Source organism: Thalassophryne amazonica, chromosome 16, assembly GCF_902500255.1.
Source record: "Thalassophryne amazonica chromosome 16, fThaAma1.1, whole genome shotgun sequence".
Classification (NCBI taxonomy): Eukaryota; Metazoa; Chordata; class Actinopteri; order Batrachoidiformes; family Batrachoididae; genus Thalassophryne; species Thalassophryne amazonica.
In genome coordinates this window covers 72,294,698-72,319,601 of record NC_047118.1, presented here as the reverse complement: position 1 = coordinate 72,319,601, position 24,904 = coordinate 72,294,698, and the positions used below count along the sequence as shown (strand labels likewise).

The following is a 24,904-nucleotide window of genomic DNA, read 5'->3' as shown; positions in this document are numbered from 1 at the left end:
TGCCACAATAAACAGGTGAAGAGGACTAAATCCTAACCCGCTTAGTGGGGATGAAATGGTAATTCATATTCATCAATGCACCGTCGCTGCCACCCTGTCGGCTGGGAGTGATGCACCCCATCATCATGAGGAATTAAAATTCAACAGCACAAAACCACATAAGTTAATGTATGATCTTAGACCACACATCAGTGTGCTCATTCAGGACCCCCTCCCCTCCTCCACATTTATGAATGCACACATTTGCATGTTGCACAACAGAATCTGTCACCGCTGACTGCAGCATTGTCAGCCAAAAACAGCTGATGCAGTTGCTATGGGAACAGATGCAGTAGTAATATAGAGTGTGAATGATGGAGACATGGGCCATGTTTCTATAGTTGTACAGGATAAAAAAAAAATAAAAAAAAAGCAACTGCCATTCTAAAGTACTGATGAACATGTTGGAGGAAACATCCAGAGTTTCAGATATTTCTGGAAAAGATTAATGCAGGAGAGGATGAAATGGTCTGACTTATGGGGAGGGCCCAGCTTCAAAATGCACAATCCTGTAATTCCCCCAGTGCAGTTAAACAGGTCTCTGCGTTAGATGCTCCCTGCCTGATAATCACTCTCTTGCCATCAGATTTTATGCTAGCAAGGTTTCTGTTCTAAAACTGAGATCTGAGGAAATATCTCCAGCATTGAAGCTTTCTGGAACCATTATGACTCTACTATAGAGCTGAAAGTGGTGATGACAAATCTGATGGTTACCTCTGAGGTGATGAGAAACTTCCAGAAGGACAATCCTGAGTGCAGCACTCCACCTGTTTGGCCATTATTAGGCCTTCCTCTGTTCTATGATAAGATATCAAAGCAGCTCTCCAGCAGCATAAATGCTGTTTTGCTTTGCAGGAAAAATGTGGAGCGCAAGTGTTTACTGGACAACATGGAAGGAGTATTCCTGATTGTGGATGAAATTATTGATGGAGGGTAAGAGTTTTTTAGAATTCTATTATAGAGGTGAAGAACAATATCTGAAAATGTGAGATCATTTGCATCATAACTGGTTGAGTAACGGTTACCTCTAGTAGCGACTACAACCCAAAAATTCACAAAATTTGCACATTTGTAGAACTCTTTCTTTTTTTTTTTTCTTTTTTTTTTAAATGTTATCCTGGGGGAAAGTTTAACAACAGACAGGAGCTTGTAGAGCACATGTGCACACCACAGCCTATGTTGTTACTTAACATATGGACTTTTAAATTCCAAATATAGCAAGATGGACAAATAAATGTGTGTTGGACAACATTTTGGATGTTATTTCTCCCAATTTGGACAAAAGAAATTGTCAGATCGATGCTGATTGCTGGCCAACAGGTACATGTGGATTTATACAAGAAAGGCATCAACTTGTGGTGTGTCTACGATAAGAACTGTTAAATTCTAAAACTAAGTCAGATGGACAAATAAACATATTGGACAGTGTATTGAATGTTATCTGACAGAATTTTGACCAAAGAAAGTCTCAGATACACAGATTGCTGGCCCACAGTCTTGGAAACACAACAATAAAAATGTGAGTCTGCTTGATTTATTTTAATCAACTGTCCAGTTTGGGTTTTTGTGCATTGTTGTAGGGTACTTTTTTATTAGCATTTATTCTTTTGTTACTGGAGTTTACTTTTAGTCCTTTGAATCATGGATAAGCTCTATTTTATGGGTCGTCACAACGTCACTATCAGTTTGCTTCCACGTCAAGTGATTCACTGGCATAAAAACACATGGCTGGTGTCCAGTTATACAATAGAGATACAGTGTGTATTGTCGAGTGTTACAGTACATCCGGGAAGTATTCACAGTGCTTCACTTTTTTCCACATTTTGTTATATTACAGCCTTATTCCAAAATGGAGTAATTTTTACCCCCTAATGATAACATGGAATTTCTTTTTTGCAAATTTATTCAAGATAAAAAACAAACTAAGAAATTACATGTACATAAGTATTCACATCCTTTGCTCATTACTTTGTTGATGCACCTTTGGCTGCAGGTTGGATGGGGAGCGTCAGATCTCTCAGATCTCTCTAGAGATGTTCAGTCAGATTCAGGTCTGAGCTTTGGCTGGGGCACTCAAGGACATTCACAGAGATGTCCTGAAGCTTAGGATTCTGAAGCTAAGGTTCTGCCACTAACCTATAAAATTGTTCACGGACTGGCACCTCCCTACTTAGCTGAACCAAACTAGAATGAGAATAATCAAGTGACAAAAATGAAAACAACTAACAAGTCAAGAATGGGAGAATGGAAGGAAAAGAAAAGGAGAAAAATAAAAACAGGAACACAAACAGGGCCGAAACCTGATAGTCTCTTGGGTGAATAAAAAGTCTGTGGGTCACAGAGCTTTCTCTTATCGTGCCCCTGTTCTGTGGAATGATCTCCCTAAATCAAAAAAATAGTCATATTCTGTAGAGAATTTAAAGTCCAGACTTAAGACACACTTATTTTTCCTTTCATATGGCTAGCATACTGGTATAGTATGTTACTTTGCTTTTTACCCTTTTAAATTCATTTTATTAGGAAACAGATTGGGCCGCGGCTTCAACTTTATCTAAATTGTGGGTCTTTTAGTGAAGCTTGGGGCTAGTGGCCAGCGATCACCTTAGTATTTCTTCTGTTTTTCTTGTTGCTTAATGCTGACAAATTATGTTGTATTTGTTGTCTTTCTGATACTTGATGCTGGTTTTTCTCTCTTTTTGAGATGCGGCTCCATCCAGAGATGGTTGTGGTGTCTACTTCTGCAACCCTCTCGTCCTGTGCACCAGCAAAATTTCCTGTATGTTCGTTTTTGTAAATTGTTTTGTGAATTGTGTCGGTAGCATGGCCCAAGCAGAGGGTCACCCCTTTGAGTTTCGTCTGCTTGATGTTTCTTCCTCAAATCATCAGAGCGAGTTTTTCCCTTACCACTGTTGCCTGTGTGCTTGCTCTTGCAGTTGGTAAGATTAGACCTTACTTCTGTGAAGTGCCTTGAGGCAACATTGTTATGATTTGGCGCTATAAAATGAAAATAAATTTAAATTGAAATAGGATCATTGTCATGCTGAAAGATGAACCGTTACCTCAGTCTGAGGTCAAGAGCTCTGAAGCAGGTTTTCATCCACGATGTCTCTGTGCATTGCTGCATTCAACTTTTTCTCAATCCTGACTAGTCTCCCAGTTCCTGCTGCAAAACATCCCCACAGCATGATCCTGCCTCTAGAGATGGTGCCTGGTTTCCTCCAAACATAATGCCTGGTATTCACACCAAAGTGTTCATTCGTTCTCATCAGACCAGAGAATTTTGTTTCTCATGGTCTGAGAGTCCTTCAGGTGCCTTTTGGCAAACTCCAGGCAGGCTGCAATGTGTCTTTTATTATTATTATTACCATTCAGGCCTGATTGGTGGATTGCTGCAGAGATGGTTGTCCTTCTCTCTCCACAGAGGAATGCTAGAGCTCTGATAGAGAGACCATCAGGTTCTTGATCACCTCTCTACTAAGGTCCTTCTCCGCAGTCGCTCAGTTTAGACGGGCAGCCAGCTCTAGGAAGAGTCTGAACTTCTTCCATTTATGGATGATGGAGGCAGCTGTGCTCATTGGGACCTTTAAAGCAGCTGAAATGTTTCTGTACCCTTCCCCAGATTGTTGCCTTGAGACAATCTTGTCTCGGAGGTCTACAGACAATTCCTTTGACTTCAGACTTGGTTTGTGCTCTGACATGCACTGTCAACTGTGGGACCTTGTATGTAGACAGGTGTGCCTTTCTAAATCATGTCCAGTGGACTGAATGTAGTAGAACATTTCAAGGATGATCAGTGGTAACAGGATGCACCTGATCTCAATTTTGAGCTTCATGGCAAAGGCTGTGAATACGTATGTACGTTTTTTTTTTTTTTATAAATTTGCAAAAAAAAAAAAAAATGCTGTCATTACTGGGTTTTGTGTGTAGAAGTTTGAGGGGAAAAAATGAATTTCATCCATTTTTGGAATATGACTGTAACATAACAAAATGTGGAAAAAGTGAAGCGCTATGAATACTTTCTAGACGCATTGTATTTGGTGTTGAGTTGAAACAGTGTTTACAGTGTAAGAAAACTGCATCAAATTAAACTGTGCGCTACTTAAACAGTCCACTCCAGCTTGACTGTTTTCATGCCAGCCAGCATTGTTCCCGGATGTGCGACTGACAGAATATAAATTGTTATTGATATTATTTATCATGACTAATGCAATGATGGGTAAGTCACACTGGACTATAAGTCACAGGACCTCCCAAACTACTGCTGGAACCCCCCCCCCCCCCCCCCAAAAAAAACCTCCCTGCAACTTTTTACCCCTGAAAATATGATACTGTTGATCTTGTTCCTCAAATAAACCCAGATATGTTAAGCTGACCTAGAAGGCCACACCCCCTTTTCTACTTTTTTTTTTTACTAATAGCCCAATTTCATAGCCTTAATAGTGTGCATATCATGAATGCTTGGTCTTGTTGGATTTGTGAGAATCTACCGGTACCTTGTTTCCCATGTAACAGTAAGAAATATACTCAAAACCTGGATTAATCTTTTTAGTCACATAGCACTACTATTATTCTGAAGACTACTGTATATATTATTAGTGTGCTCAAAAATAGATTTGCTGATTCTCACATGTAAAGCTGAATATGAATACTCCTGTCTGTTGGAGTTAAGTTACTCATTAAATATTGATCAAAAAGTTGGCGTACAAGAAGGAGATTATTGAGGAAAGACACCAAGAAACCCAAAACACTTTCCATCCATGTTTGGATATTCTGGTTCGTAGAAACGTTAGCACGTCTTTGTACTGCTCTTGGCTCTCATTGGTTTATTTTGTCCTGTTTCAGAGTGATTCTAGAGAGTGACCCCCAGCAGGTCCTACAGAAGGTCAATTACAAGGTAGGTCATCAATGTATTATCGCTGATCAGTTGAAAAAATTATTGATTCTGTCTTCACCCTGTTCAACTTTTTGTTCCCTCATAACTGTCTTTTTGTCTCTGTGCTCTTCTAATTGCCGTTAGCAAATGTCAGAGCCGGCCTACGGCTTCGTCCTCTTCGATTACATCACCGGTAACCTAGATGGACAGACAGACAGGAATCAGCCGGTGTAGACAGACAGGGTGAGAGAGAGATGGGCCAGTTAAAGGGTACATTCCAATTCTTCCCCCCCAAATTGGGACCCTTTTGATGCGTAATTGACATTTTAAGATGTGAAAAGAAAAATTAAAGACACAGAGACTAAGAGCTGAAGCTGGCTTCTTTTTGATCTGTTGGGCTGAACAAGTCCAGTGGTGTAAACATGGCTAACCAGCCACTCACCGTCAAAATCCTTATTTTGGAAGATGTTGACAGCTGGCGCTATCCAACTCATATCAGTTCTGTGAATTGGAGAATCCCCTCAACAGAACTGTTGTATTTTGTTCAGGAGTATTGCTCACAGTGTAGTGTAACTTGCACCCTTTTCCTGTATGGGGAACTCCCTTTTTAACTGTTTACCACATGTGCACACCACAGCATGTGCTGTTACTTCACATAAGGACTTCATGTTATTTGATGCAAATGGATGTAAAAAAAAAAAAAAAAAAAATCATCAGATGCACACAGATTGCTGGCCCACAGCATTGGAAGCGCTATAATATCAGTGTGTGTGTATGTATATATATATATACGAGGTCTGTTTAGAAAAGTATCCGACCTTATTATTTTTTTCACAAACCATATGGATTTGAATCACGTGTGATTACATCAGACATGCTTGAACCCTCGTGGGCATGCAAGAGTTTTTTCACGCCTGTGGGCAGTCTTTGAGTGAGGAGTCGCCCACCCTCTCGTCGATTTTTCATTGTTTAGGAATGGCTCAGAGACTGCTGCTTTGTTTGATCAAAATTTTTTCAAAACTAAGGCACAACTGAGTGGACACCATTCGATAAATTCAGCTGGTTTTCGGTAAAAATTTTAATGGCTGATGAGAGATTTTGGTCTGGTAGTGTCGCTTTAAGGACGGCCCACGGCGCCTGACGGCGATCTGCACTTCGAGGCGGCAGTGTCTCGCCGTTTCAAGTTGAAAATTTCCACATTTCAGGCTCTGTTGACCCAGTAAGTCGTCAGAGAACAGAGAACTTTCAGAAGAAGTCGGCATGACGAGTTTATTCGGACATTCCATTGTTAACGGACATTTTGTAATGAAAGAACGTGAGGGCAGAGTCGCATGTCGGGCCGGACCCGACCGCGGGGGGTCGCGACAAGAAAAACACCTCCGTTGGAAACCTTAACGGACAAGTTGGAACATGCCCAAGCTGTTAAACAATTTCTCAGTTACTCACTTGTTGAAAGCCATCAAAAGCCGCCTGAATTTTACAAATGGTTTTCAACACGGAGGTGTTTTTCCTGTCGCGGCGCACACAGATTCGCCAAGTCGTCACGGAAACAACTCGGCGAATTTGCGCGCACGTCTTTCATTAAAAAATGTCCTTAAACAGTGGAATGTCCGCATAAAGTCCTCATGCCGGCCTCTTCTGAATCTTCTCTGTTCTCTCACGATGTCCTGGGTGAATTAAGCCTTAAATTAGAATGTTTTCAGGTCGAAACAGGCTGACGACGGCGCCTGGAAGCGCTGCACGACGTCCCGCTCCGTGGGAAGTCCTTACACCGACAGAAACACCCCATAATCTCTCATCAGCCGTTAAACCTTTCACCGAAAACCAGCTAAATTTCTTGAATAGTGTCCACTCGGATATTCCTCACAGGTCCAGAAAAAGTTTTGTTAAAGCAACGCGCGCCGTCTCGAGCAGCGTGTGAAACAAAGGAATTCAGCCGAGAGGGCGGGACCACATCTCACTCAAGGCCTGCCCACAGGGAAATGACGTCACCAACACGCGTGAAAAACTCACGCATGTGCACAAGGGTTCAAGCATGATTGGTGTAATTGCACGTCATTCAACTCCATATAATAATAAAAAAAAGTGTCAGTTTCTTATCTACACTCAAAAAAATTAAACGCACCACTTTTGGTTTTGCTCCCATTTTGTATGAGATGAACTCAAAGATCTAAAACTTTTTCCACATACACAATATCATCATTTCCCTCAAATATTGTTCACAAACCAGTCTAAATCTGTGATAGTGAGCACTTCTCCTTTGCTGAGATAATCCATCCCACCTCACAGGTGTGCCATACCAGGATGCTGATTAGACACCATGATTAGTGCACAGGTGTGCCTTAGACTGTCCACAATAAAAGGCCACTCTGAAAGGTGCAGTGCCACAGATGTTGCAAGATTTGAGGGAGCGTGCAATTGGCATGCTGACAGCAGGAATGTCAACCAGAGCTGTTGCTCGTGTATTGAATGTTCATTTCTCTACCATAAGCCGTCTCCAAAGGCGTTTCAGAGAATTTGGCAGTACATCCAACCAGCCTCACAACCGCAGACCACGTGTAACCACACCAGCCCAGGACCTCCACATCCAGCATGTTCACCTCCAAGATCGTCTGAGACCAGCCACTCGGACAGCTGCTGAAACAATCGGTTTGCATAACCAAAGAATTTCTGCACAAACTGTCAGAAACCGTCTCAGGGAAGCTTATCTGCATGCTCGTTGTCCTCATCGGGGTCTCGACCTGACTCCAGTTCGTCGTCGTAACCGACTTGAGTGGGCAAATGCTCACATTCGCTGGCGTTTGTCACGTTGGAGAGGTGTTCTCTTCATGGATGAATCCCGGTTCACACTGTTCAGGGCAGATGGCAGACAGAGTGTGTGGCGTCGTGTGGGTGACCGGTTTTCTGATGTCAATGTTGTGGATCGAGTGGCCCATGGTGGCGGTGGGGTTATGGTATGGGCAGGCGTCTGTTATGGACGAAGAACACAGGTGCATTTTATTGATGGCATTTTGAATGCACAGAGATACCGTGACGAGATCCTGAGGCCCATTGTTGTGCCATACATCCAAGAACATCACCTCATGTTGCAGCAGGATAATGCACGGCCCCATGTTGCAAGGATCTGTACACAATTCTTGGAAGCTGAAAATGTCCTAGTTCTTGCATGGCCGGCATACTCACCGGACATGTCACCCATTGAGCATGTTTGGGATGCTCTGGACCGGTGTACGAGGGCTGTCCATAAAGTATAGGTCCTTTTTATTTTTTCAAAAACTATATGGATTTCATTCATATGTTTTTACGTCAGACATGCTTGAACCCTCGTGCGCATGCGTGAGTTTTTCCACGCCTGTCGGTGACGTCATTCGCCTGTGAGCACTCCTTGTGGGAGGAGTCGTCCAGCCCCTCGTCGGAATTCCTTTGTCTGAGAAGTTGCTGAGAGACTGGCGCTTTGTTTGATCAAAATGTTTTCTAAACCTGTGAGACACATCGAAGTGGACACGGTTCGAAAAATTAAGCTGGTTTTCAGTGAAAATTTTAACGGCTGATGAGATTTTGAGGTGATACTGTCGTTTTAAGGACTTCCCACGGTGCGAGACGTCGCGCAGCGCTCTCAGGCGCTGTCGTCAGCCTGTTAAAAGCTGAAAACCTCCACATTTCAGGCTCTGTTGATCCAGGATGTCGTGAGAGAACAGAAGTTTCAGAAGAAGTCGGTTTCAGCATTTTATCCGGATATTCCACTGTTAAAGGAGATTTTTTTAATGAAAGACGTGCGGACGGGTCCCGACGCGGTGCCGGCACAGGAAAAACACCTCTGTTGGAAGCCTTAAGGACAAGTTGGAACATGTCCAGCTGTTAAACAATTTCTCATATACTCACTCCACTGAAAGCCATCAAAAGCTGCCTGGATTTTACAAATGGTTATCAACATGGAGATGTTTTTCCTGTGCCGCCGCACCGTGTCGGCTGCGTCCCAACGCGCGGCCCGTTTGCACGTCTTTCATTAAAAAAATCTCCTTTAACAGTGGAATATCCGGATAAAATGCTGAAACTGACTTCTTCTGAAACTTCTCTGTTCTCTCACGACGTCCTGGATCAATAGAGCCTGAAATGTGGAGGTTCTCAGCTTTTAACAGGCTGACGATGGCGCCTGAGAGCGCTGCGCGACGTCTCGCACCGTGGGAAGTCCTTAAAGCGACAGTATCACCTCAAAACTCTCATCAGCCTTTAAAATTTTCACTGAAAACCAGCTTAATTTTTTGAACCGTGTCCACTTCGATGTGTCTCACAGGTTTAGAAAAAATTTTGATCAAACAAAGCGCTAGTCTCTCAGCAACTTCTCAGACAAAGGAATTCCGACGAGGGGCTGGACGACTCCTCCCACAAGGAGTGCTCACAGGCGAATGACGTCACCGACAGGCATGGAAAAACTCACGCATGCGCACGAGGGTTCAAGCATGTCTGACGTAAAAACATATGAATGAAATCCATATAGTTTTTGAAAAAAATAAAAAGGACCTATACTTTATGGACAGACCTCGTATACGACAACGTGTACCAGTTCCTGCCAATATCCAGCAACTTCGCACAGCCATTGACGAGGAGTGGACCAACATTCCACAGGCCACAATTGACAACCTGATCAACTCTATGCGAAGGAGATGTGTTGCACTGCATGAGGTCACACCAGATACTGACTGGTATCCCCCCCAATAAAACAAAACTGCACCTTTCAGAGTGGCCTTTTATTGTGGACAGTCTAAGGCACACCTGTGCACTAATCATGGTGTCTAATCAGCATCTTGATATGGCACACCTGTGAGGTGGGATGGATTATCTCAGCAAAGGAGAAGTGCTCACTATCACAGATCTAGACTGGTTTGTGAACAATATTTGAGGGAAATGGTGATATTGTGTATGTGGAAAAGTTTTAGATCTTTGAGTTCATCTCATACAAAATGGGAGCAAAACCAAAAGTGTTGCGTTTATATTTTTGTTGAGTGTATGTGTGTGTGTGTATATGTATATGTATGTATATGTGTGTGTGTATATATGTACGAGGTCTGTCAATAAAGTATAGGTCCTTTTTATTTTTTTCAAAAACTATATGGATTTCATTCATATGTTTTTACGTCAGACATGCTTGAACCCTTGTGCGCATGCATGAGTTTTTCCACGCCTGCCGGTGACGTCATTCCCCTTTGAGCACTCCTTGTGGGAGGAGTCGTCCAGCCCCTCGTCGGAATTCCTTTGTCTGAGAAGTTGCTGAGAGACTGGCGCTTCGTTTGATCAAAATTTTTTCTAAACCTGTGAGACACATCGAAGTGGACACGGTTCGAAAAATTAAGCTGGTTTTCGGTGAAAATTTTAACATCTGATGAGAGATTTTGAGGTGATACTGTCGCTTTAAGGACTTCCCACGGTGCGAGACGTCGAGCAGCGCTCTCAGGCGCCGTCATCAGCCTGTTTCAAGCTGAAAACCTCCACATTTCAGGCTCTATTGATCTAGGACGTCGTGAGAGAACAGAGAAGTTTCAGAAGAAGTCGGTTTCAGCATTTTATCCGGATATTCCACTGTTAAAGGAGATTTTTTTTAATGAAAGACGTACGGGCGGATTGCAGCGTCGGCTCGCAGCCGCCGCGACGCTCTGCCACAGGAAAAACCTCTGTTGGAAGCCTTAAGGACAAGTTGGAACATGTCCAGCTGTTAAACAATTTCTCATATACTCACTCCACTGAAAGCCATCAAAAGCCGCCTGGATTTTACAAATGGTTGTCAACACGGAGGTGTTTTTCCTGTGCCGCCGCACCGCGCCGGCTGCGTCCCGATGCGCGGACGCAGCGGGACGTCCTGCAGCGCTTCCAGGCGCCTTCGTCGGCCTGTTTCGACCTGAAAAGCATCCTAATTTAAGGCTTAATTCACCCAGGACGTCGTGAGAGAATAGAGAAGATTCAGAAGAGGCCGGCATGAGGACTTTATGCGGACATTCCACTGTTTAAGGACATTTTGTAATGAAAGACATGCGCGCAAATTCGCCGAGTCATTTCCGTGACGACTCGGCAAATCTGTGTGGGCCGCGACAGGAAAAACACCTCCGTGTTGAAAACCATTTGTAAAATTCAGGCGGCTTTTGATGGCTTTCAACAAGTGAGTAATTGAGAAATTGTTTAACAGCTTGGGCATGTTCCAACTTGCCCGTGAAGGTTTCCAACGGAGGTGTTTTTCCTGTTGTGACCCCCCCGCGGTCGGGTCCGGCCCGCGCCTCTGCCCGCACTTTCTTTCATTACAAAATGTCCATTAACAATGCAACTCCTCATAAACTCCTCATGCCGGCTTCATCTGAAAGTTCTCTGTTCTCTGATGACTTACTGGGTCAACAGAGCCTGAAATGTGGAAGTTTTCAACTTGAAACGGTGAGTGCTGCCTCGAAGCGCAGATCACCGTCAGGCACCGTGGGCCATCCTTAAAGCGACACTACCAGACCAAAATCTCTCATCAGCCGTTAAAATTTTTACCGAAAACCAGCTGAATTTATCAAATGGTGTCCACTCAGTTGTGCCTTACAGTTTTGAAAAAAATTTGATCAAACAAAGCAGCAGTCTCTGAGCCATTCCTAAACAATGAAAAAATTGACAAGAGGGTGGGCGACTCCTCACTCAAAGACTGCCCACAGGCGAATGACGTAACCGACAGGCATGAAAAAACTCTCGCATGCCCACGAGGGTTCAAGCATGTCTGATGTAATCACACGTGATTCAAATCCATATGGTTTTTGAAAAAAATAATAAGGTCGGATACTTTTCTAATAGACCTCGTGTATATATATATAGTGCTTTATTACTGGCTAGTGGGCAAAATAAATATTTGACCCCCTGTCAGTTTGAGAGGTCTGTAATTTTTTTTTATTGGTACACTTCAACTGTGAGAGTCAGAATAAAAAAAAGTCCAGTAAATCACATTGTATTTTTTAAATAATTAATTCAGATTTTATTGGATAAAATAAAACACAGCTTAACAATTGGTACAGAAACATTTGTCTGCCATTACAGAGGTCAGACATTTCCTGTAGTTCTTGACCAAGTTTTCACACACTGCAACAGGGATTTTGGTCCACTCCTCCGTACAGATCTAGAACTGTAAAAATTAAAAAATTATGTGCAGCTCAAGAGTTGTAAGAAAGAACATTTAATTATCAGAAGAAAATATTTTTCACAAAACTGTTTGTACCTTTGCTTAAAATGTGAGGTACAATTTACAAATATTGTAAATTAATAAATAAGCACTGAGAAAATGGAAAAATATACTACTAATATGTTAAGTTAATGTAGGAATTTGTCATTTTTTTATTTTTACGGTTTAAAGTGTAATTTATGTGACTTTGAATGAAGCCTGTTTACCCCTCTTTTTTTTTTTTCTGTTTTTTTTTTTGCAGGAACCTTCTCTTTACACAGTGAAAGCTATATTTATTCTTGACAATGATGGCAACAGACTTCTGTCAAAAGTAAGTTCAAAAGAAAACCAGTAATCTTGAATTTATCTTTTAGAAATGTAATAAAAAAGGAAAAATAAAATAACTGTTGTAGATGTGTGTATGTTGTTTAATAAAATTTCCTGTAAATTTTGGAATATTTGCTGGGAGATACAAAGAGCAAGAGATTATTTAAAAACACGGACTTGAAACATGAAATGTGACAATTATTTTAGTTTTTCTTGGGGGGAGATTAAAGGAGACAGCGAAGGGTCATTTTGTTTTTAAAGTGATCTCTTGTCCAAAGAATTCTTGTTCAAAAATTTTAAAATTGTTATCAGTTTCTACTGATGGAAGCACCTTCCAAAGTTTGGTCAGAGTTTCTACGTCATGAATGAATGAATGTAGAATTTGGTTAAGTCAAAGTACACCAGCTTCAGCTTGTTCCTTCAGTTCTGGAACTGTGGCATATAGTGCAGCAGATAGGCAAAATGATTGTGCATTTTGTGACTAAAGCATGAAATTTGGTACACATTTTCTAAATGAACTAATGCTTATTATCAGATGTGGCTGTATCCTGGAGCTGACCTCTCATGATCTACAGGGGTCAAAATTTAAAAATGTTCCAATCATATTGAAAGGTATATCATATTACAACCCCTGGCAAAAATTATGGAATCACCAGCCTCGGAGGATGTTCATTCAGTTGTTTAATTTTGTAGAAAAAAAGCAAATCACAGACATGACACAAAACTAAAGTCATTTCAAATGGCAACTTTCTGGCTTTAAGAAACACTATAAGAAATCAAGAAAAAAATTTATGGCAGTCAGTAACGGTTACTTTTTTAGACCAAGCAGAGGAAAAAAAATGGAATCACTCAATTCTGAGGAAAAAATGATGGAATCACCCTGTAAATTTTCATCCTCAAAACTAACACCTGCATCAAATCAGATCTGCTCGTTGACATTGACCCTGTGCCATGACATTGACCCTACGTGTCTTCTTGCAAGGAATGTTTTCGCAGTTTTTGCTCTATGGCAAGATGCATTATCATCTTGAAAAATGATTTCATCATCCCCAAACATCCTTTCAATTGTTCAAAATATCAACGTAAACTTGTGCATTTATTGGTCTACCAGTATGTTTGCCTTTAACAACCTTCTCATGTTGTTTGTATTTGGTCCAGAGTTTAGACACAGCTGACTGTGAACAACCAACATCTTTTGCAGCATTGCATGATGATTTACTCTCTTTTAAGAGTTTGATAATCCTCTCCTTTGTTTCAATTGACATATCTCGTGTTGGGGCCATGATTCATGTCAGTCCACTTGGTGCAACAGCTCTCCAAGGTGTGTTCACTCCTTTTTAGATGCAGACTAACGAGCAGATCTGATTTGATGCAGGTGTTAGTTTTGGGGATGAAAATTTACATGGTGATTCCATAATTTTTCCTCAGAATTGAGTGATTCCATATTTTTTCCTCTGCTTGGTCTAAAAAAGTACCATTACTGACTGCCACAATCTTTTTCTTGAGTTCTTATAGTGTTTCTTAAAGCCAGAAAGGTTGCCATTTGAAATGCTTTAGTTTTGTGTCATGTCTGTGATCTGCTTTTTTCTACAAAATTAAACAACTGAATGACATCCTCCGAGGCTGGTGATTCCATAATTTTGCCAGGGGTTGTATTTGTATGAAGCATAAAGATTCTAAAAAGGTATAGTTTAGACTATCCTTGACTAAATGTTGTGGAGGTATGGGGTAAAAACAGCCAAAAACGATGACAAAGGTCAATTTCTGTTTCTACAGGGGTCAAAAGTTAAAGTTGTGCTAATTTTGGTAATTAAGTGATGCACTTATTGGTTGAGCTAATAGGATTAATAAATGGAATAGTTTTGTCTGTGTTGAATGCTTGGTCTCCAAATTAGAGGTCAAACAAGGCTGATGTCCATTGGATTCTATGACATACCCCGTAATAAATTAAATTTCAAATTTATTAATTTATATAGCACCAAATTGTGATGAGGTCGTCTCAAGGCGCTTCACAAAACATCATTTAAAAACAAGAACAAAATGAATTAAAAGATTAAAAACACAATAGAATAAAAACATAAATAAGTAAAAAGAATAAAATAAGACACACAGTAACATAAAATACTAGTGATAAAACAGGAAAAAATGTGTCTTCAGTCTAGATTTAAAAGTCTCCACAGAGTCTGATTGCCAGATCAGAGACCAGAAGCCAATGAAGGGATGCCAGAACGGGTGTAATATGGTCAAAACTTTGTGTCAGAGGTCTGGCAGCAGCATTTTGAACCAGATGAAGACCCGTAATGCTGGACTTGCGGTAAACCAGAACACAGAGCATTGCAATAGTCCAATCTGGAAGAGATAAAAGCATGGATCAGAGTCTCAGCATCAGCTGTAGATAGGATGGGATGAATCTTCGCTATATTTCACAGATGGAAGAAAGGAGTCCTCGTAATGTCTCTAATGTGGTGGTCAAAAGACAACGTAGGATCAAAAATTACCCCAACGTTCCTCACATTGTCCGTATGATGTGTAACACATGAACCTAAGCTAAGCGCTAGCTGATCAAATTGATGCCGATGTCTTGCTGGACCAAGAACCATAATTTCAGTCATCAGAGTTCAAAAGTAGAAAGTTACTAGACATCCTTCTTCTCACTGCTGCAAGACAGTCTTCTAAAGATTTTATGTGGACAAGTTTACCAGCAGTTATCGGTATGTACAATTGAGTATCATCAGCATAGCAATGAAAGGCAGTCCCAAAGCATCACGGTATATTCCCAAGGGGAGCTACGTAAAGAGAAAAAAGCAGGGGGCCTAAAACGGATCCCTGCGGATCCCCAAATGTCATGCCCCTAAGATCAGAGGTAGTGCCATTGCACAAAATACAGTGGGAATGACCAGACAGGTATAACGTCAACCACACGAGGGCAGTTCCAATAATCCCGAAATGATTCTCCAACCTATCAAGTAAAATATGATGATCAACGGTATCAAACACAGAACTAAGTTCCAACAGCACCAAGACTGTAGTGGCTTCCGAGTCCATTGCTCGCAGAAGATCATTCACTACTTTAATAAGCACTGTCTCTGTGGAGTGATATTTTCTAAAGCAGACTGCAGTGGCTCAAAAAGATCATTCTCAGAAAGGTGATCCACGAGCTGCCATGAAATCACCTTTCCAGAATTTTAGAGCAGAATGATAGCTTTGATATCGGCCTATAATTTTTCAATACACCAGGGTCAAGATTGGATTTCTTCAGTAATGGTTTAATCACTGCAGATTAAAACATTTTGAAACAGATCCAGAAGTTAGTGAAAGGTTAACAATTTTCATGATAATAATAATAATAATAGTAGGGTGATTCTTAGACTATGGGCACTTTTATGTCCCTTCATCATATTTTATGAAAAAAAGAAAAAAGGGGAAATTTCACACTTTTATAGTTATCATTACAATGAAAGTGTTTTAAGAAATTTGTCCTGGTAGTCTATGATGACTTTTTCACCTTTTTTCAGCATCATTATATGCAAATATTGCTGTTTTGTGCTTGTCCCACACCCAGACTTATGATCTTCAATGATAAAAATGAATAGTAAACGTTTTTTCTAATGTTTTAAAATATCTCTGAATAAAATATCAGTAAACTAATCAAAACATAATTGGGGTATTCAATGTCATACAACTGTTGTGATTTTTTTAAACGAAATGTAGTTGTCCCACACTATTGCCGTAATTTCCACCACAACAATAATGTCCCTTTAAAAAGTTTGTATGAAAGATTGTGTGGGTAGTTTCTATGGAGATAAACAGTAACATCAGAGCACATGTATATAGCGCCAAATCACAACAAACAGTTGCCCCAAGGCGCTTTATATTGTAAGGCAATGGTGTGGTGGAAATTACATTTACAAGGCCAATAGTGCCCGTAGTTAAAGAATCACCCAGTAATATGATAACTAAGCATGACAGATGACCCAAAGTATTCCTTTTTAAACCCTGTTAACTCAACCAATAATTTGTATCACTTTTTACCAAAATTAGAGCAGCTTTATCTTTGACCCTTGTACAAACTGAAATTGACCCTTGTCATCCTTTTGCTGTTTTTAACACCATGAATCCATAACATTCAGTCATAGATAATCCAAACTATACCTTTTTGGAATTATGATCAGACAAGTAATATGATATACCTTTCAATATGATTGGAACATTTTTTAAATTTTGACCCCTGTGTAATTCTTCATTGACCCCTGTAGGTCATTAGAGGTCAGCTCCAGGATGCCTCCACATCTGAAAATGAACATTACTTAATTTAGAATATGTATGCCAAATTTGGTGCTTTAGTCACAAAATGAACAGTTGTTATGGATATTTTAGCTAAACTGCACCACTAATAGCCGACTCAGTCATTCGTACTCTTTCCATAAGAGAACCATCCATAAGAGAACATCACTGTTTGTCAACTTGTCCTGGCATATAGGATCCTGTGGCGATATCTCAGGTGGAACACCTGAAGTTACTGTTTGTGTGTACTGGATGTAGTTAAGATTTTCTGCTGCCAAACAATAGAGTGCTTAGGACATGGGCTATTTTGGTGGAGTTTGTCCATTGCTTATTTAGCCAAACTTTTTTGAATGGGTTTGGAGAGAATTGTAAAAGAGTTGTCTATGCATTTGTTGAATCTAAACATCCAGAGGAATTGTGACAGTGGTACCAAATTAATAAAACTGATGGGCTCCAGTGATGGTGACATAAGTTGGGATTGGTGCAGCTTGTCTTTAACTTGGGTGTTCTTTAAAGTAATCTGATAACCTGTCCATCAGTTTTTGGAGACCCCCTTCTTGGTGAGATGCCATGGTTGCTTCATCTGCAAGTAGGAAATATCTGATGGTGACTGTCCTTGTCTCGGTCTTGACAATAATCTTAGCAATGTTGAAGAGGTCTCTGTCAGATCGAGAGTTGAGGTAGATGCCATGTGTCAAAGCCATGCTTTACAAGATGCCAGAGAGGGTCTGGGCAAGAATACAGCCTTATTGTACTCCTTTCTTCATCCCAAACTGCACTGATATATCCCTGTGGAACTGCACACACTACTTATCATGCCATTGTGGAAGGACTTCATGATACTGAGTAGTCTTTAAAGGTCAACTATGTTGGTCAGAATTATAAAGGCCAGATGCAGTGGCTGGTTATTATATCTGTACTTCTCTTGCACCTGAAGGAGAATATCATGTCTGATCTCCTAGATTGAAAACCACACCAAGACTGTGAATATATTCTGTCTGTGATTGTCTGCTGCAGATGTAGGATGATTCAAGATAATAGTTTACCAATGATGCTCAGCAGACAGTTGCCACACCTCTTGCAAAGGATATATAGGTTGAGATCTGTCATGTCTTGGCATACTGAGCCTACCTTCCAACCTTAAATAACAAGCTTGTAAAGAAGGATTTATAGACATGATTTTCTGCATTCTATGGCTTGAGGTGGGATACAGGCTTTTCCTGTAGCTTTCCCTGATGGTAGCTTGTACATTCCTTGTAAAGGTCCATGAATACAGGTGCCTCGTCCAGTTTTGGTGTCATTGGGAAATGGTTGATAGCACTGAGTGCAGATTGTTGTATTTTTATTTTCTTTCAAAAGTAAATAAAAATACAACAATCTGCACTCAGTGCCATCAACCATGGCACTTTCATAGTGTTCTACCTGTCATTCAAGCTGCTTGGCCTAGCTAGTGATGCTCATCTCTAGTGTTGAACTCACGAAAAGTTGCTTTTGCTGTGGCCAGTAGCTTTTTTTTATCCTATTATATGTACTCTTAGTGTTGTTTATTTAGTGTATGGTCCAGAGGACCAGACTCAAGACATTTAGCTCATAGCTTCCACATACGGGTGGTGGGATTTAATGCTAACTATATTTTTCTGAAAGCTGTGTATCTCTGGAGTTCATTTCAGCATTACGGCAATCAATATTGTGTAGCTTCATGATGTATAGCCTTTAGAAATGACCCCCTATCAACAAAAATGCTATGGTTATGAAATAACATTTTTGCCTTTAAACCCACAAATCTTAAATAGAATGCTACATAGAATTCTAATCACACACTAAATGTCATATTTGATGTTAAATTTTACACACAATACTATATCCAACATGGCTGCCAATATCCAAGATGGCAGCTAAAAATGCATCCTTCTAATATTTTGCCAAGAACACCCCATTTTCTGGTCTTAAATACCATATATGCCGAGTGCTTGTAATTTTTGTTTCAACAAAAATGTAAATTAGACAATTAAGGAGATGACAAATAAATTATCTTGACTTTTTCAACATTTGAAGAAATAGTTACGATGACTTTGAAAATGTTTTGAAATAAAATAATTCTTCAGTTCAAGACACACAGTGCGTCCAGAAGGTATTCACGGCGTTTCACTTTTTCCACATTTGTTATGTTACAGCCTTATTCCAAAATGGAGGAAATTCATTTTTCTTGTCAAAATTCGACTCACAACACCCCATAATGACAACATGAATTTTTTTTTTTTTTTTTTTTTTTTTTTAAATGTTTGGAAATGTATTAAGAATAAAAAAACTAAGAAATCATATGTACATAAGTATCCACACCCTTTGCTCAATACTTTGTTGATGCACCTTTGGAAGCAATTACAGTGTCAAGTCTTCTTGAACATGCCACAAGCTTGGTGCACCTGTCTTTGGGCAGTTTTGTTCATTACTCTTTGCTGCACCTCTCAAGCTGCATCAGGTTGAATGAAGAGCGTCAGTGCACAGACATTTTCAGATATCTCTAGAGATGTTCAGTCAGATTCAGGTTTGGGCTCTGGCTGGGCCACTCAAGGACACAGAGTTGTCCTGAAGCCACTCCTGTGATATCTTGGCTGTGTGCTTAGGATCATTGTTCTGCTGAAAAATAAACCATGACCCCAGTCTGAGGTCAAGAGCATTCTGGAGCAGGTTTTCATCCAGGATGTCACTGTACATTACTGTATTCATCTTTCCCTCATCCTCACTAGTCTCCCAGTTCCTGCCACTGAAAAACATCCCTACAGCATGATGCTGCCACCACCATGCTTCACTGTAGGGATGGCACCTGGTTTCCTCCAAACAAGATGCCTGGCATTCAAGCCAAGATTTCAATGTTTTTCTCAACAGACCAGAGAATTTTGTTTCTCATAGTCTGAGAGTCCTTCATGTGCCTTTTGGAAAACTCCAGGCAGGCTGCCATGTGCCTTTTACTAAGAAGTGGCTTCCGTCTGGCCACTCTACCATACAGGCCTGATTGGTGGATTGCTGCAGAGATGGTTGTCCTTCAGGAACGTTCTCCTCTCTCCACAGAGGAATGCTGGAGCTCTGACAGAGTGACCATTGGGTTCTTGGTCACCTCCCTGACTAAGGCCCTTCTCCATCAGTCATTCAGTTTAGATGGGTGGCCAACTCTACGAAGAGTCCTGGTGGATCCAAACTTCTTCCATTTTCAGATGATGGAGGCCACTGTGCTCATTGAAACTCTGTGGCACCCGCAAGCAAATGTGCATGCTGATCTACAGTACGTCCGGAAAGTATTCTCAGCGCTTCTCTTTTTCCACATTTTGTTATGTTACCACCTTATTCCAAAATGCATGAAAATGATTTTTCCCCCTCAAAATTCTTCACACAATACCCATAATGACAACATGGAAAAAGGATTTTTGAAATTTTTGCAAATTTATTCAAAATAAGCTAAGAAATCACATGTACATAAATATTCACAGCCTTTGCTCAATACTTTATTGATGCACCTTTGGCAGCTATTACAGCCTCATGTCTTCTTCAATATGATGCCACAAGCTTGGCGCACCTATCTTTGGGCAGTTTTGCCTATTCCTCTTTTTAGCACTTCTAAAGCTTCATTTTCAGATCTATCCAGAGATGTTCAATCGGATTCAGGTCTGGGTTCTGGCTGGGCCATTCAAGAGGATGTTGCTATACATTGCTGCATTCATCTTTCCCTCAATCCTGACTAGTCTCCCAGTTCCTGCCGCTGAAAAACATCCCCACAGCATGATGCTGCCACCACCATGTTTCACTGTAGGGATGGTGCCTGGTTTCGTCCAAACATGACACCTGGCTTTCACACCAAAGAGTTCAATCTCTGTCTCATCAGACCAGACAATTTTCTTTCTTATGGTCTGAGAGTCCTTCAGGGGCCTTTTGGCAAACTCCAGGTTAGCTGCCATGTGCCTTTTACTAAGGAGTGGCTCCCATCTGTCCCCTCTACCATACATGCGTGATTGGTGGATTGCTGCAGAGATGGTTGTCCTTCTATAAGGTTCTTCTCTCTCCAAAGAGGACTGCTGGAGCTCTGACAGAGAGACCATTTGGGTCTTGGTCACCTCCCTGGCTAAGGTGCCAATTGCTCAGTTTAGATGGGCAGTCAGCTCTTGGAAGAGTCCTGGAACTGAACTTACAGATTACTTTACAGATGTTGGAGGCCACTGTACTCCTTGAGGCCTTCAGAGCAGCAGAAATGTTTCTGTACCCATTCCCAGATTTGTGCCTCGAGACAATTCTGTCTCAGAGGTCTACAGACAAATCTTTGACTTTGTTTGTTTTGTGTTCTGACATGTACTGTCACACAGTACACACATATGTAGACAGGTGTTTGCCTTCCCAAATCATGTCCAGTCAACTGAATTTACCCCAGGTGGGCTCCAATCAAGCTGTAGAAACATCTCGAGGATGACCAGTGGAAATGAGATGCACCTGAGCTAAATTCTGAGCTTCATGGAAAAGGCTGTGAATACTTACGTACATGTGATTTTTTTTTTTTTTTTGGTTTTATTTTTATTATTATTATTTTTTTTTTTATTTAATCAATTTGCAAAGATCTCATAAAGCTTTTTTTTTCGCATTGTCATTATGGGGTATTGTGTGTATAATTTTGAGGAGAAAAATGAATTTCATGAAAATGAATTTGGAATCAGGCTGTAATAAAAAAAATGTGGAAACAGTGTAGAGAAAGGTCTTGTCTCAGAGTGATGCTGAAAAACTAATTCATGCATTTATTTCCTCTAGGCTGGACTATTGTAATTCATTATTATCAGGTTGTCCTAAAAGTTCCCTAAAAAGCCTTCAGTTAATTCAAAATGCTGCAGCTAGAGTACTGACGGGGACTAGAAGGAGAGAGCATATCTCACCCATATTGGCCTCTCTTCATTGGCTTCCTGTTAATTCTAGAATAGAATTTAAAATTCTTCTTCTTACTTATAAGGTTTTGAATAATCAGGTCCCATCTTATCTTAGGGACCTCGTAGTACCATATCACCCCAATAGAGCGCTTCGCTCTCAGACTGCAGGCTTACTTGTAGTTCCTAGGGTTTGTAAGAGTAGAATGGGAGGCAGAGCCTTCAGCTTTCAGGCTCCTCTCCTGTGGAACCAGCTCCCATTCAGATCAGGGAGACAGACACCCTCTCTACTTTTAAGATTAGGCTTAAAACTTTCCTTTTTGCTAAAGCTTATAGTTAGGGCTGGATCAGGTGACCCTGAACCATCCCTTAGTTATGCTGCTATAGACGTAGACTGCTGGGGGGTTCCCATGATGCACTGTTTCTTTCTCTTTTTGCTCTGTATGCACCACTCTGCATTTAATCATTAGTGATTGATCTCTGCTCCCCTCCACAGCATGTCTTTTTCTTGGTTCTCTCCCTCAGCCCCAACCAGTCCCAGCAGAAGACTGCCCCTCCCTGAGCCTGGTTCTGCTGGAGGTTTCTTCCTGTTAAAAGGGAGTTTTTCCTTCCCACTGTAGCCAAGTGCTTGCTCACAGGGGGTCGTTTTGACCGTTGGGGTTTTACATAATTATTGTATGGCCTTGCCTTACAATATAAAGCGCCTTGGGGCAACTGTTTGTTGTGATTTGGCGCTATATAAAAAAATTGATTGATTGATTGAACACATGACTACACTTAATGTAATGAGTTGAATCATTTAAAACAAATGTCACTTAACTAGACACCTGAACAATTTTGTAGGTCTTTGAACTTCAACTGTGATGTTTATTAATATCATTACAATGCTATTTTTTATGTTTTTTTATTTGACATTTATATGTGGAGTTTTTTTCAAAAAAATCTGAAATTTTGGTCAATAGGAATCAGTTTGAAAGGCTGTAAAATCAAGAAGCTACACAATCATGCTAAAATGAACTTCAAAGACGTATAGCTTTCAGAAAATATATTTAGCATTGCTTCCTCCAAGTGTTAGTTCGGAATCCTCCTGGCTCATACATTAATTGTATTGCAAAGTTCTGGCCTGACCATTTTCTGGATCTTTCTTCTGGCAAATCTGGAGGCATGGCTTGACTTCAGGGAAGGCTTCCAGAACAATATGCATGGCTTGATAAGAGGGTCAAATCTTGCAGAGTTGAAGTTATCAGAATCAAATTTATTGCCAAATAACTGTGCACATACAAGGAGTTTGATTTGGAGTTATTGGTGCATAAACAATAAGAAAAATGGAAAAAAAAAAAAACACTTCTAAAGAAGTAAGAAGGGTCAAATAGACAAAACCATATTTGTTGTAGAATAAATAAGTCGCAATGGAATGGGACAGTGCAAAGACAGGTGATTGGACACAGATGTACACCAAATTTCAGTGCAGGGATGACCAATCTGTGCTTTATGGTAGTGGGGAGGGAGGCAGAGTAAATAGGGGTCTCTGGCACTGTTTGTGAGTCCAGCTGCGGATGGAAAGAAACTGTTTTGGTCCTGATGGACCCCAGCCTCCTGCCAGAGGTGAGGGTGACAAAAGGTTTGTGTCCTGGGTGGGAGGAATCAGCCACAATCTTCCTTCCTCGCCTCAGAGCCCTGGAGGTGTACAGGTCCTGTAGGGATGACAGACTGCAGTTGAGCAGTTGAGTTCACGTTCTCTGCTGCATGGATGATATGCGGCAGTCTACATCTGTCCTTAGCAGTGGCAACAGCATACCAGACGGTGATGGAAAAGGAGAGGATGGATTCAATGATTGCAGTGTAGAAGTTCACCATCATTACCTTACCTTAATCATTACGTAAGATCACATTTTCTTCCAAAATGCTTTGTTGCTGCAAATCAGGTAGCTTTCTCTGTATTTTGCATTGATTAGTTGCAGGCCACTTGTAGTCCCTGTCAAAGGTAGAAGTAAACGGTGTCTAAAATTCAGCTTATTGGTTCATGCCTTCTGTCTTGCTGACATCAACATTTGACTTCGCTTCCTATTTCATATGATTGAACTTCCCTGGTTGAAGAGTTACCTTAAACACACAAACATGTGGTCAGTATCATAGTCTGCATTGGGATATGTTCTGGTCCCCATGAATTTCTTCAGTCAGTCGCATTTGGACCAAGCCTCAGTGTCACATCTTCTGCACGAGTTGATGTCAACCAGTATGACAAGGACGTCTTGCTGTAGAAATCTGATGAGGCTGACAATTTGACTGGAGATGTTGTCTTTGATATCATATGTGTTGGGGCATAGATCCATAGCAGACAGATAGTTCCAGTTGAGGTGTTTTCAGAAGAGTAGTCCTTTTATTCTTATGCTTGAATCTTTTCAAGAAGCATCTGGCTACCGGTTATGTCTACACTATACTTGTGTATTTTTGTCTTTCTGGTCTTCATATTTACATTGCCAGAAGAAGGTGTAATCAAGCCTTTAGGCATCTAGACTTGGAGCCATCAGCTTATTGTTTATGATGGTAGATTTCCGAATAGTGCACAAACATTTCAAAGCCAAGCTAAATGATCTATCCTCTTTGATGTGATAGCTACTGTCCAGTTATTAGCAATATCATGTGACCCATACAATCAGTGAGACAGGTGGCCTATAGGCAAAACAACACCTTATTGGCTAAGAGGTACTTGAGGTGGGTAGCAGCTATCTGGCAAACTTAAACAATGTTCTTCTGTTGGAAATGACCCTTGGTGCCACGGTAGTGCCGCCAATTCATGTTGAGTTAATAACTAGCAAATTGTGCTTCCCGTATTGGTTATCCACCAAGCACAGCTGGTGTTTCCTCTGTAGGGGACTAGTCTGGGTGGAAAAAATGGATATCCAAATGTCAGACTCTCTCTCTTGGTCTAGATGATGTAGAGCATCTCAGACTGGTCCTCATGGACCAACTAACCTACACATTTTCCATCTCTATCTGCTCTGCCACAAGCTGATTAGCTCATTCAGACATGCAACCAATCAAGTACTAACAGACAGCCTACAGACACTGATCATTTTATTGGTGAGAATTTCGGTAGCTTGTTGCTGAATCCACTCATTCAGCTCTGCATCACTTCCTTTCACATGTCTTTGTTGTCTTCCTTTTATTATCTTTCAATCAGCACAGTGCAATTTACTTAATTTAATTTCCATGTTTGTGTTTAGGTCCTAGTTCATTTGAGCAAAGGTGAAGAATAGTGCACCGTGAAGGGCCAAGACTATGCAGGTTTTCCTTGCAACCAATTGC

The 24,904-nt window shown here is 40.8% G+C and overlaps 2 protein-coding genes across 2 annotated transcripts in view; both read left to right on the top strand.

Moving 5' to 3' along the window:
* The window catches only part of LOC117528379 (coatomer subunit zeta-1-like), a 45,606-nt gene extending 40,240 nt beyond the window's left edge, over window positions 1-5,366 (top strand). Inside the window, exons 6-8 of the mRNA XM_034191011.1 lie at window positions 895-972; window positions 4,882-4,933; window positions 5,057-5,366. Of these exons, the coding sequence (XP_034046902.1) occupies window positions 895-972; window positions 4,882-4,933; window positions 5,057-5,146 (220 nt within the window). The 3' untranslated portion in view covers window positions 5,147-5,366. The remainder of the gene's footprint in view (window positions 1-894; window positions 973-4,881; window positions 4,934-5,056) is intronic.
* The window catches only part of LOC117528754 (coatomer subunit zeta-1-like), a 68,265-nt gene continuing 48,695 nt past the window's right edge, over window positions 5,335-24,904 (top strand). The window contains exons 1-2 of the mRNA XM_034191384.1: window positions 5,335-5,415; window positions 12,349-12,417. Coding sequence (XP_034047275.1) covers window positions 5,335-5,415; window positions 12,349-12,417 — 150 coding nt within the window. The remainder of the gene's footprint in view (window positions 5,416-12,348; window positions 12,418-24,904) is intronic.